Here is a 13839-nt window from a genome sequence, read left to right as displayed (position 1 = left end):
ATCAAATTGCAATTATATGTAATTGCGTGTGATCAGATGATTTTTAGTGAAGGTGTTGCCTATAATAATAAAATCATAAGAAACTTGTAAAAAGAGATATATTATGTCAACTTCCATCTAAGAAAAATTTTCTCAATTAGTTTAATCACTAATAGTAATTAGTATAGGACCACATGGATCAGTGAGAAATTTTATATATGTTTTCTGGTTAGTAAGAAAAAAATATATAACGTGGCTTCAACGGAGGTTAGGTTAGGAAATGAGAATGTCGTTTTCCATCTGATATATATGAATTATCTCCATGGGACGTCTGAGTATTTTGATCTTTGACTAGAGGATTGGACCTGATTTTTCTTATATATATAATTTATCTAGGGCTAGTATTCTTTGATTAAGTTATATTCGATTACTATCATGTACGAATACTTATAACCTAAGGTATAGATAAATTATTTTTTTAGTTTGAGAAGAAAATCCATTCAAAAAAGAAAAAAAAAAAACCAAAAAAAAAAAAAAAAAAGAAGTAGAGAATAAATAAACTCATCTTAATAAAAGCAGTATGCCATCTCGCTTGACTAAGAAATTGCACATATGAAAAGGAAAAAGGAGATTTGACTAAGTGAAAATTAGTAATAAAGAGTTTGGAGAATGTCAACTAAAACATGCAGATCATAAAAGAAACTAAGAAAGTTAATAGGCTAAACGAGGAGGGAAAAACAGAGACCAAAACTTATATAATATTATATATATATATATATATATATGTTATAAAAAAAAAAAAAGGAGAAATAATATATAAACTATAAACATATATGAATCAAGATATTGTCCAACAGTTTGAATAGTTCAAATTACCTCCAAAAGATCAGCTACAAAGGTACAAATGCAAGCATATTTTTCAATGGTCAATGCGTGGGTTTCAAGTTTTCCCATAAAAACTCCACATTCAAAAGGTCTGAAAACACGGCCTCCAACCCACCATATCCAAAAGTCAATTCTAAACAAAACAAATATGTGCATCAATGCATGCGGCACTCACTCTATATATATACATATACATATACATACATATCACCTTCTATAAATATATATTTACAATTAATTGATCATATCCAATATTTTTGCCTTTGATCAGATAGCTAGTCTCAAAGTTTTAAGCAAAAAATGAAGTGCTCTCATTCTTTTGTAGTGGCTTTCAATGCCGTTTCTATGATCGTCTTCTTTCTCTTGCTTTCTTTTTCCATGCAAGTCCAGGGCTCAAGACCTCTTAAAGATGAGTCCATTACTTTTTCATTTGTAAAGAGCTTTATTATAAACCAAGCATATTCGGGGCCAAGCCATAGAGGCGCTGGTCATTGAGAGGGAAAGCTAGCTAGCTAGCCAGTTAGTGTGTTTGCTTAACATGGATTTTGGTTCCATGAATTTTCCTTGCGAGTAATATACACTTCTTTTTTTTTTTTTTTAATTAAATCCATAACTTTCCGTCCTGCAGCTTTTCAGCGAAAGAATCATCAGACGATAACGATATAGTAGTCTTCGTTCTGCTTCATCAGACTTTAAGCTCAACAATTGATAAACTACGAAGTTCCAGCATTTTTGTTTCTTGTATTTTTTATTTCGTCTTTCATACCTAAGAGAGTTTTTTATTTTTTATTTTTTATTTTTTATTTTTATTTTTATTTTTTTGTTTTCTTGTATGTGGCCAAAAGAAAAAGGACTGTTTTATGGCCAATAGAAAGGATAACAAATTTGCTGTTCATTATTGTAAATGGTTCAGTTTTATACAACAAATCATCAAAACATAGTAAAAGTACCGTTATAGCTCTTTTTCCATTTGCTAATACTTTGTGTTTGTAGTACCAAAAATACTAAGCCATTTTCCATATGGGATGAAAATTTTTAAATTAAATATCTAATTCGCTTAATTTATTCTGGCTTTCATGCTTTTTCTATGAGTTTTGGTGAAAGGGGACATGGACAACTAGATTAATAATGCTTTAAAAATATATTACGGGAAAGCATATATGCCAACCAAAAAGAGCTTTTGGGGATAGGTATACATATTCAAAACGGTGTGTCACCTAATTGGAAAGACTTTAGTAATGACACTAAGAGGGACGTACGAAAGTGATTATATTTGAATAGAAGATCTTATCAGTTCTCCTATCAATAACACGTTGTTGACCTCATTGTTTATCAACGACTATGTTATTATTTTACTATGGATTAGTTAAAAGAATAAAAAACTTCAATATAAATCAATAAAATAATAATATGTTATTTATTACATAGTTTGTAAAATTGATAATTTTATTTACGCTATAAAAGTTACAAAACCAAAATACTTTAAAATTAATTTTATAAGGTGAAATTATATAAAAATGACTGAGATGAATCATAACTCAACAATATAAATGTATGTAAAGAAACTTATCTTGTCCCATGCTTTTATTCAAAGTGGTTGAAATAGAGCCAAAGTGTTTTAAGGTTAACATTATAAGTTGAATTCTCAAATTTTAACAAGAGATATTAGTACCAGGACAAGATAAAAACTATATGTAAGTTAACTTTGATGTGAATCAAATGGTGATAATCCTTATAGTGGTTCATAATGGTAAAGTTCCCCACTATCAACTGTAAAAATCAACGATGAAAATTCTGTGTTGAAGGACGGTAACCTTCATGAGCCCCACCAAGACGATGCTATGCCATGGACTTCCATGATAACATGGTGATCAGCATGCAACCATGATGGAGATATCTTGACGAGATGATTATCGATTTAAAGAGGCTAATGTGGTGGTTTTTGCTTTGAGGGGATTTTTGGAGTGTGCAAACTAAAATTCAAATTGGCTAAATATGAAGATTTTAAAGGGTACGTAAGAGATTTGGACTATTCACCCTTTATGTGAAAGGTTTAGGTTATTCACCTTCAAAAGTTAATATTCTAAAGTGAAACCTCAAATATTAACAAACCTATGTAGGGAAGTGCTTCATGAACCAAAATATTTGACAAATTATCTTGCTTTAAATAGATACATCCAAACATAGATAAATAATGAAAAGCTATGGATAATTATGTTCATAATTTATGCATCATCAGATGGTTATTTATCCATTTGATCTAGTAACATTTAATCTACAGATTATAAAAAAAAATTCATTTAAAGACTTATTTATTGATCAATAAATAAATAATTAAATTTATTAATAAAGAAAGACTTATTAAATTAAAAAGAATTTTATATAATTTTTAAGAAATAATTTTACTAGCAATATAATATATATTAAAGATTAATTAGGTTTGATTAAATCTATGATTAACAGATTGATTATCACTCAATCAACAAACAAATAAATAAAAGAATTTATAGAGAATTTTAGCATTCAGAAAAGTGTACTAATAGAAAGAATCTCATTGATAAATGCAACAAAACCATTGTTGAGTTGGTTAATTTATTGACCTCTGCTTATAGAAAACTACTTTTAATTTTCGATCAATTGATCAATTTTTATTTCAAATTTTATTTCCTTATTATTTTCTTGTACATCTTGATAAAAGCAAAAAGACTTTAAATGCATATTTAAGGGGAAAAAAAAGCTAACTTTAAAAATATAAAATCTATTAAGTAAAATTTTGTTTATGTATATTATTCTTTTTTTTATAAATTTTATCAAATATTAATTCATATATTTAATGGATGCTAAAAAAATTATTATTTTATCCATTTAGTAAATTTATTTAGTTAGTATACTTATCCAAGTTGAGATTGAACAATATAATATATATATATATATATATAATAATTTGACTCTCTCTCTCTCTCTCTCTCTCTATATATATATATATATATATATATATGGAAAATTAAAGAGATAAAATTATTATTTACCCAAAAAAAAAAAGTGATAAAATAATTGAAGAATATTTGGTACAAATCTCGTACTCGCCAAAGGCCTCACCTTAAACAATTTCTTGTATCCTTTCCGTCGGACCGGTTTGACCCATTCATTCACCCTTTCTAGCCCAAAACCCAGCCCAAATAAAGAACCCAACCAATTAATTAAGGATCCCTATCTCCCTTCTTTCGTGGGGGAGCAAAAAAGCAAAAAAGGTTATATTTTGGGCCAGTTTGTTAACGTTTTGAGCCACAAGAAACACCTCTAAATTTTGAAAATCACTTCCTTGTGAAAATTGGGTTGTTTGGCATTTAAAAGATGGAAGTGCCTTTTTATTTTTATTTTTTGAATAAAAAGGAGCAAGGCTGGTAGGGTATAGATTGATGTACTTTTGCAACCCCAAATGATGGATCTATCCATATTGATTGGATAATCTGTGCATGTATGATCGAATCTCCAACTTAGACAATGATGGTATTTAAACCTTACTCTTTTTTAATTTTTTTTTTTTTTTTGGGTAAATTACGTCCACTGCTTCTGCATTATAAAAGCACTTCACCTTTTTACTCATGTACTAACAAATAGATCAATTAGGCATTTGGACTCTAATCAAAAAGGAAAAAATTTAAATATCATTATTGTCTGGATCAAAAATTCAATCATACTTGTAAAATTATATTTATAGATAAACTGTATACATCTATATTGATAGTTTTACAGGTATAATTAAGTCTTCAATTCAGACAATGATGATATTTAAAATTACCCGTTTTGATTAGATTCCAAATGCCTAATTGATCTATTTGTTAGTACATGAGTAAAAAGGTGAAATGTTTTTATAGTGCAGAAGCAGTAGACGTAATTTACCAAAAACAAAGAAGCGCTAGAAGCAATTCTTGTAAGAATTAATCAGGTTTGTGTTACTATTTTTTTATTCACATAAAGTATAATGATATAAATTGAAGATATGATCTGTTACAAACATAAATCAACCCAGTATTAAGTACCAATATATATTTATATATATATTTGCTAAGTACCAATTTTATATATTATAACTCTGGCTTGTCCTCAAAATATATATCCATATATATGACCTCAGGTCCTCAAATAAATCACAAAAATACAAAACAGAAAACCTTAGCTAGTATACCGATTAAAAAAAAAAAAAAAAGAAGAAGAAGAAAATATATGAATATAGATATTTATATTTCCAGAACTTGTACAAGTCAACTTTTCTAGAGAAATCAGAAGATCACTAGGAACTTTCCCCTCTTTAAAAAATTACTGTATATATATTGCCAATAAAATCGTAAATACATTAAAATTTTACACTTTCTTTCATAAGAAGTAATTAATGAGAGCTTCAGCCTCACTAACTTTTGATACAAGATTCATAAGCGATAGCATAATCGCCAAATTATGACCCTTTATTGAAAAGAGAAAGGAAAATAAGGAAAAAAAAAAAAATTGTACTAAAGTAATGATATGTATGGTTATTCAGATTATTAAGAATTTGTTGCCCGACTTCTTTTATATATTCTTACTTGTCCTAAACAATTTTATTTATTATTTAATATTTATTTTCATTTATTACGAATTGTTCATACGTTATATATATATATAAAAAAAAAAAAGAAGGTGTTTTATTCCTTAACATTTGAATAGAACTTGCATGGAAATTTCAAGACCTACTTGCCCCGGTCTTCAAGCATTTTGAAAATAAAACTAAAACGATGGTAAGAAATTAATTTCTGACTTATATGTGGCTGGTCAGGATAGGAGAATAAAAGTATGCAGTGTCAATGCCTGGACAAATTTCTATATAAACACCACAACCATTTTTGTGAGCAAAAGCCATAAAAACAAAACGAAAACACAAGCTTTCTTTAAAGACAACCATGGCTCAATTCCACCAATCTTTCATCCTCTCCTCTCTTCTGATCCTAACTGCTCTGCATTCCATCCATGCCGTCGAATACGTCGTCAGCAACCTCGCCGAGACAACACCCGGCGGTATGCGCTTCAACAACGAGCTCGGAGTGGACTACACCAAGCAAACAATGGCATCCGCTACAGAATTCATCTGGAACATCTTCCGGCAAACCACGGATGCAGACAGGAAGAACGTCGAGAAGGTGAGCTTGTTCATCGACGACAGGAACGACAATGCCATAGCATATGCCATCAATAACGAAATCCACTTCGGGGATAACTATATCGATAACATTGAAGGGGATATAAAGAGGGACTTCAATGGGGTTCTTTACCACGAGATGGTTCATATATGGCAGTGGAATGGGAACGGCCAGGGAGGCGATACAGCCCGGAACTTGACGGAGGGGATTGCCGACTTTGTGAGGTTGAAGGCCGACTACGTGCCGCAGGGATGGGCGCAACCCGGAGACGGCAATTACTGGAGTGAAGGATATTCGGTGACGGCTCGGTTTCTGGACTACTGCAATGGACTTAGTGATGGGTTTGTGGCTGAGCTGAACAAGAAGATGAGAGATGGTTATAGCGACGACTTCTTTGTTCAGCTGCTGGGGAAGACCGTTGATCAGCTTTGGAGTGACTACAAGGCCCAGTTTGCAGGAAATTAGGCATATATCTTATATAAAATAGAAAGGAGTACTCTTCACTTATATGAATAAAAGCATGAATATATATTTTTTTTTTTGGTGACGTGAATAAAAGCATGAATTAGTGTATCCAGTTATCTGAAAAATCATATATGTACACCTCATAAACTAATTTAATACATAATACATTTATACAAAAAATCCTTAAAAAGACACAGTTCATTGAAAAATAAGTAAAGAAGAAAAATGGCAGCCGATATTGGCTTCCAAAAGTGGAAAAAACGATTTAAAAAGAAGGAAAGAGGGTAAACGAAGAAAATCAATTTGGACAATTTCGAGGTTTTCTCTTATCTAATTTTAAATTACCTATAAGTGGAAAAAAAAAAAAATAATTTCGAAAGACAATCTAATAATTTTTCCCATCTCATTTCAATGTGTTAAATTAATAACTTTTGAAATATAAATATGAATGATATACCAACTTAATAATTTTATTTGATATTACATCTAAAATACTTGATGAGAGAACAATTATATCTACCTTAAACTATGTTAAATTAATTAATTAATTTCATGAACTTTTTTTTCATACACTAATAGTTATTTTCACTTTATCAAAGGTTTTCTATTCACTTATCAATTTTGGAAAAATTTAAAAGATATGCGATAATTTTCTAGCTATAGTGCACGATAAAAATAAATTTAAAAAAAAAAAAAAAAAAACGAAAACATTGGTGGAAATTTCTTAATTATGTGGCTGGTCGTGATTGCAAAGCACAGCCAATTACGGAACTTCTGTTGACCGATCCCAAATAAACCAAGAAAGCTTTCCTTTTCATAATAGTTATCAGAGTCACATGTACCGTTTTCAAGCTGTACACGTAACAATTAACAACCGTCCACATCAGCTCGTGAAATTTGATGAGACAGCCTTTAAAAAAATAATAATAATAGAAAAATAAAAACGCATTTCCAATGGTTTTGTCTTCACTTCTCTCTCTCCTCTCCTTCCCTTCCAAAATGCTAACTTTCTTTTTTCAAAAATACCATGAAACAATGGCTAGCAAATGAAAAAACAACATTGTGGTTCTCTTCTTCAACTATTGGGTTTAAATGGAAAATGCAATTTTTTCACAAACCTAGTAAAATTTTATCCACGAATTGGTTGTGGGTATTGTTGGCTTTGTAGAGTTCCAAGCTCATTGCTGGAATGAAAGTTTGGAGAAGAATCTACGGACTGAGATCCGAATCAAAGCAGAAATTTCAAATTAGAACTCTAAACACATTTTATTTTATTTTATTTTTTTAGATTTGTGGATTGGGGATTAAGGAATCTCAATTGGGAAATTTGGGTTTTTGGCATTCAATTAGATATTATATATATATGTATAGATATGTATTAATATAAACAAAGAGAGAACAGCATACATAAAAAAGCTAACGAGCAATAAGAATTTCTACATATATTTATATATAATCAAAAAAATCATTAACATAACTATTTATAACTTACCGATGTTTATTCGTCTTTAGGTATATCCAATTAAGAGCTAAAGTGATTTATCAAAAACTTCACACATTGAACCTTTTTTTATTTATTTATTTTCTTACGGTGTTGATATTTATACGTTAAAAAGTTATGAATATTAGTACATTAAACTTTGTAGAATTTTATGTGGATATTTACAAATTAAAATGGTGTGATATCCACATTATTAGAATTTGTATATATATAGTACGTATAATCCTACACTAATTATTGGAATACACGATATGAAAAATGTAAATATTTGTTAAATGCATACCATTTAACCAATTTTATATTTGTGAAATTTATGAATTCTTTTTTTTTATTGATTTTTTTTCATTGTTTTAATTAATATTGAATTATAATATATTCTAAACTTAAAAAAAGAAATTCCCTCCGAATCTAATTGATTCCAAGTTTTACCATTCAACAAAACTTCCAAATACTGGTCGAATTTAGGAGTAGAATGGCGCGTTTCCCAGACAGTATACAGTTTCTTTGACTATGAGTCAGTTTGATTATTATTATTATTATTATTTTTGGCAATGATAAATCAGCTTGACTTTATCATCTAGTTAGGCAGGACTGCAGAGACAGATGTTAGGTCATTTAGGAGACTTTTTATTTATTATTATTAAATGGCGTTGGAGTTATGGAGGAGACAGGAAACTACAGCGTTTGTAAGTAGAATGCTTTTAAATTTAAATGAATATTTGAACTGGGTCCCTCTTCCCTTGATTTTTCTCCTTTGTTTTCTACCAGCGGATTTATTGTCCTTTTCTATTGGAAATTTCTAACTAATACGGTATACAGTGTAAAACATAACTAAAACCTTTTTTATAAATTACGTTGAAATTCTACACTTAAAGAAAATCTTCTGCCTCCTAAAATTAATAATCATAATTCTGACCTTACTTCTCCTATATATATATATATATATATATAAAACAACATTTACTTCACATCCACCTTATGCATAATTTTATTATTAGAATTTCATAAATTAATGAATAGACCGTTTTAAAGATTAAAATTTAATAATATATTTATGATTTATTACATTTCTGCACAATTTATTTTATCTAAAATTTTTTTTAATAGATCTCTAAATCTATATTAAATTGTTAATTAATTTTTAAATTATAATATTTGAAGCGATATAAAAATTAATAAAAAAATATTTGATGCTAAAAACTATTAAAATTGATTCGATATGGATCTGATTTTCAATATATATATATATATTAAAAATATTTATATATATAAATTTTATGATACGGTTGTATGTAAACTTTATAGATAAAAAGAATCTATGAAGTATGGATATTGCTATTTTTTAATGTATAAATATCCATATCATAAAAAATTATATATATATATATATATATATATGTCAAAAACTACTATTGTGGAATATGTTCTCTACTAAAATATAGTGCGACAAACATGTATTATTATTCAATTCATGCAATTATATACATGTAAAGAAACCTAAGATATTTAATAAGCTATAACTACCACAAATTAACATTAAGCAAATTAGACACAATTAAATAAAAAATAAAAAAACTAAATACGTTAGCAAAGAACTCTTTAATATGGCCTTTCCTAAGGCATAGATATGGCTTACGATTGGCCTATAATATGTCATACTAAGTTTAAATATTTATATATCTTAAAAATGCAAGACACAAAATCTTTTAGAAATTCCTCATTCTCACAATTGCAGAATAAAATATATATATAAAAAAAGTTCTACTTTAAATCAGCCCTTTTCTCTCTCTCTCTCTCTCTTTTTTTTTTTTTTTTTTTGGCTTTTTAAACTGGTCCTTTTCACAACCCATCAATATATTCTTCCCTTTTAAAAGGAAATTGTTGTGTTTTTTTATTATTATTATTTTATTTATTATGGAAAGAGGGATAATATTTATTAAAAACCTTTCTAATATATTAGTACATGAAATCAACCCTGTAGAAATTGAAGAATATATTTATAAAATTTTATTGAATTATATTCAATTGCTAAAAGTAATAATGTATTTTTGTGAATCAAAAGTAATCAATATATGTCGGTTTTAAAAGAGGACCATTTCCCATATCGTTTTGTCTTTGTCGGTAGAAAGCCAAAGTCCAAGTCAATGTAGACAGCTCTCTAATTGCATCCGGTCCGTAAGATGTGTGGTGTGGATATTACGATATCATTTATTATAATTATCTTAATTAAGTACTTAAATAGTGGATATCTAATACCATTCGATTTGGTTTGTTATATATGTTTCAACTTTCTGATTTTTTTTTTAAAATTTTTTTGGAAAGAACTTTCTCAAATTAAAAATTCGGACTTAATGAATTGGATAATCGCTTGCCAAAGTAGGAGTAATCTCTAATTTTTAATTTTTATTCTACTTATATTTTTACTAGCTGGTTGCAAAAATTCAAAAATACGATTATCTATGTAATGGAATTTTTTTTTTTTTTTTTGGGGTTCGTAATGGATGTTATTATCTCTCTCTATTATAGGAGCAATTTTTTATTTTTTATTTTTATTACAAGAAAATGTTAGTAACGAATGCAATTTTTCTTTTTTGAATACAACTTTGGGGAAGGGAGGATTTTTTTACCCACAATTAAAATCTGGTAGTATAGATGTACTCTTAATGTTTTCATTATTGGGCCAATCCTACCGATACACTAATGGAATTTTTTTAGAACGGCAAATTTTGGCTAAATTTTACATTAGTCACAACCCAAACATAGTTAAAAAATGTTATTATTATTATTTTTAATTATAACAAAGATGTTATTCTTGTTTACAATTATTTATCCAGTATATATATATATATATATATATATATATATATTTTAACATATGTGTGACTAAATTTTTTTTTTTTTTTTTTGGGTTAACCGTAATAAAGTTTTATATATATTTTTTAATTATAATATGTGAGGAGAGATTTTTAGCCAGGTTAAAATTTGAATATTGAATTTAGGGGTGGAAGCCTATGAATATGTAATAAAATCTGACCTAGTTGTAAGTTCTGGTCACAAAGTTGCTTAGTTGTCACGCACTAAACTTAACAAAGTATTTAATTATGAGAAGAACTTTTAAGCACAAGATTTTCACACCAACATTTATGGTCACAAGATTTGAGCAATACAATTAATCATAGAATTTAATATTTTTTAAACACAGACTTTTTTTTTTTTTCCATTTTTGCAGGTTTTTAAATCTATAACGATGTAATTGCCTTATTATTAATTTTGTTTTAGTTATGCAAGCCCTATTAGAAAAATATGTATAGAATCAATTCAAATTATTTCATTAATGTCGGGATCAATGTTAGTTTTTTTTTAAACCTTTGGATCGTGTTAAAAAAAGTTGAGATTTAAAATTATATTTATTAATTATTAGATTTCGATATATTTATTTTTTTAAAATAGAATTTTAGTATGTCATTAAATTTATATATATTATTTTTTAATTTTAAATCTTAATCCTTAATATGATATAAATGCTAATAAAAAAAATATAATATTAAAATTATCACATCGTCCTAATGTGAGCTGGATTATATATATATTAATATTATATATATTTTTTATAATGTGGACATCTACAGTACTTGTTTTATTATACAGATATCTGTAAAGACAAAAAATTATTGTCAATAATATTATACAAAAATGACTATTTTTTTAAAAAACGTTCTATTTACGAATGTAAATACATTAAAAAAAAAATCCACAACTAAGGATATCACTATATATATTTATATAGTTAAGAAATTCACACATGAAATTCACCCATATACGTATGAACCTCTCGGTATACATGTATAACTTATTTTCCATTTGTGTCTCTATTCTATATCCTTCATTTCAATACGGTTAGAATGTTAGTCATGTCTCAAGTGTGAAACTATATAATATTATATCTTCTATAGTCTGTACTTAACGTGGAGACATATACCATCTCGTTATCTCCATCAATTTCGCTCTAATAAACCAAAGCTAGTATTAAAATCAAAGCTCAAATAGTTTATTATTAATATTACTTTTATTATTTTTGAAAGAAAGAAGAATCTAATTGAATATAAAAAAAAAATTGAATAGTCTTGATCACGAATTATAACAAAAACAACAAGGCACTCATAAGGGTCCAAAAAATACCACATAAAACTCCAAAAAGAACCAAATAAACCGATAGAATACAATTTAATTGAACGAGTCAAAAGAATTAGCAAAGAAAGATTAAAACCTAAATCATTTTTTTTTCCATTGACAAAAAAACTTATATTGGTTCAAACCCTTTGTCCGTTTTTTTGGATAAGTTCATTCTTCGGTAATTTAATTAATTTGTTTGGGTAGAGACCAAAAGAAAAGGAAAAGTCAATATTTCTTCATGACCAATGCCATAAATTTCATGTCCACATTATTAAATTTCACAAGTGGTCCGTTACCCAGTTGTATACCAAAATATCTTCCTTTTACTTTCCATATAAACCGTATCCATAAATAACATTTTCTTCATAACCCAAATCAAAGAGATTAAAAAAGAAAAGAAAAAGCATAAACTACCTAAAAAATGGCTCACCATTTTTTTCTCCTCTCCGTCATCCTAGCAGCTGCAGCCATCCACGGTATCAATGCAGTCGAATACGTGGTCACCAATACTGCTGGATCAACAGCCGGCGGTGTGCGTTTCAACAACGAGATCGGAGCCGACTACAGCAAGGAAACACTGATATCTGCCACGGACTTCATATGGAGGCTACTCCAGCAAAATAATGCTGCTGACCGAAAAGACGTGCCGAAAATCAGTTTGATAATCGAGGACATTGAAGGGGTTGCGTTCTCAAGGAACAACGAGATTCATGTGAGTGCGAGGTACATAGGGGGATACTCGGGCGACGTGAAAAGGGAGATCACTGGCGTGCTTTATCATGAGAGTACACATATCTGGCAGTGGAATGGGAACGGACAGACTCCAGGTGGGTTGATTGAAGGAATTGCTGACTTTGTGAGGTTGAAGGCTGGCTATGCACCAAGCCACTGGGTCCAGCCAGGTGGAGGAGATAGGTGGGACCAAGGCTACGACGTTACCGCTAGGTTTTTGGATTATTTAAATGATCTTAGAAATGGGTTTGTGGCTGAATTGAACAAGAAAACAAGAACAGGTTATAGCCCAAATTATTTTGTTGAGCTGCTTGGGAAGACCGTTGATCAGCTTTGGAGTGATTACAAGGCCAAGTATGGAAATTAGAGGGTTTTCTTTTTATTGCTGAAGCTAGATAAATGAATAATATGCTGTATTATTTGAATAAAAAGCTTCTTTATCAATCACGAATATTAAAAATTGTGTTTTATATACGCAGTTTAAAATAAACTTCATAAATAATACATTCCATCCTATTTTTAAATTTTTGGTCAAATTTTGCGTTGAATTCTTTATTGCAAGCTAGCCCTGGACAATTATGTGGGTGTCTCATCTGCTTACATGATCTCAACAATTCAAAGGAAGAAAAAAAAAAAATTACAAAATAAAAAATATCTCAGCCAAGTGAAAATTTTCTCAGCCATCCCTGATAATTTGAACTCAATGCATATACATATGTGTATATATATACATATATATATATATATAGAGAGAGAGAGAGAGAGAGAGAGTGAGAGAGAAAGAAACATTCTCCTACGAACTATTTCCTAACTTATATTGGGAAACAATGCTAATGTAGAGACTGAAAATGGATCAACTAACATGATATTATTAAATATCTAAATGTTTACCTCAAAGATTCACTTTTCTATTTTAGACTTTTAATATTC

At 28.7% G+C, this 13839-nt stretch overlaps 2 protein-coding genes across 2 annotated transcripts; both read left to right on the top strand.

Annotated features, from left to right (window-relative positions):
- Positions 1-5571: 5571 nt before the first annotated feature.
- On the top strand, positions 5572-6611 carry LOC107410155 (uncharacterized). Its single transcript, XM_016017561.4, has one exon. It carries the CDS (start codon positions 5802-5804, stop codon positions 6501-6503), a length of 702 nt encoding a protein of 233 aa, XP_015873047.2. The 5' UTR covers positions 5572-5801; the 3' UTR covers positions 6504-6611.
- Positions 6612-12506: 5895 nt separating this feature from the next.
- On the top strand, positions 12507-13433 carry LOC125424287 (uncharacterized). Its single transcript, XM_048481175.2, has one exon. The coding sequence runs from the start codon at positions 12599-12601 to the stop codon at positions 13274-13276; it is 678 nt and encodes a 225-aa protein (XP_048337132.1). The 5' UTR covers positions 12507-12598; the 3' UTR covers positions 13277-13433.
- Positions 13434-13839: the final 406 nt, after the last annotated feature.

This window comes from Ziziphus jujuba, chromosome 9, assembly GCF_031755915.1.
Source record: "Ziziphus jujuba cultivar Dongzao chromosome 9, ASM3175591v1".
Taxonomy (NCBI): Eukaryota; Viridiplantae; Streptophyta; class Magnoliopsida; order Rosales; family Rhamnaceae; genus Ziziphus; species Ziziphus jujuba.
Note: the sequence above shows the minus strand (reverse complement) of the source record. Positions and strands in the feature narration are given on the sequence as shown.

Coding starts and splice junctions, on each gene's coding strand:
- LOC107410155 (XM_016017561.4), top strand. CDS start 5,802: ATGGCTCAATTCCACCAATCTTTCATCCTCTCCTCTCTTCTGATCCTA.
- LOC125424287 (XM_048481175.2), top strand. CDS start 12,599: ATGGCTCACCATTTTTTTCTCCTCTCCGTCATCCTAGCAGCTGCAGCC.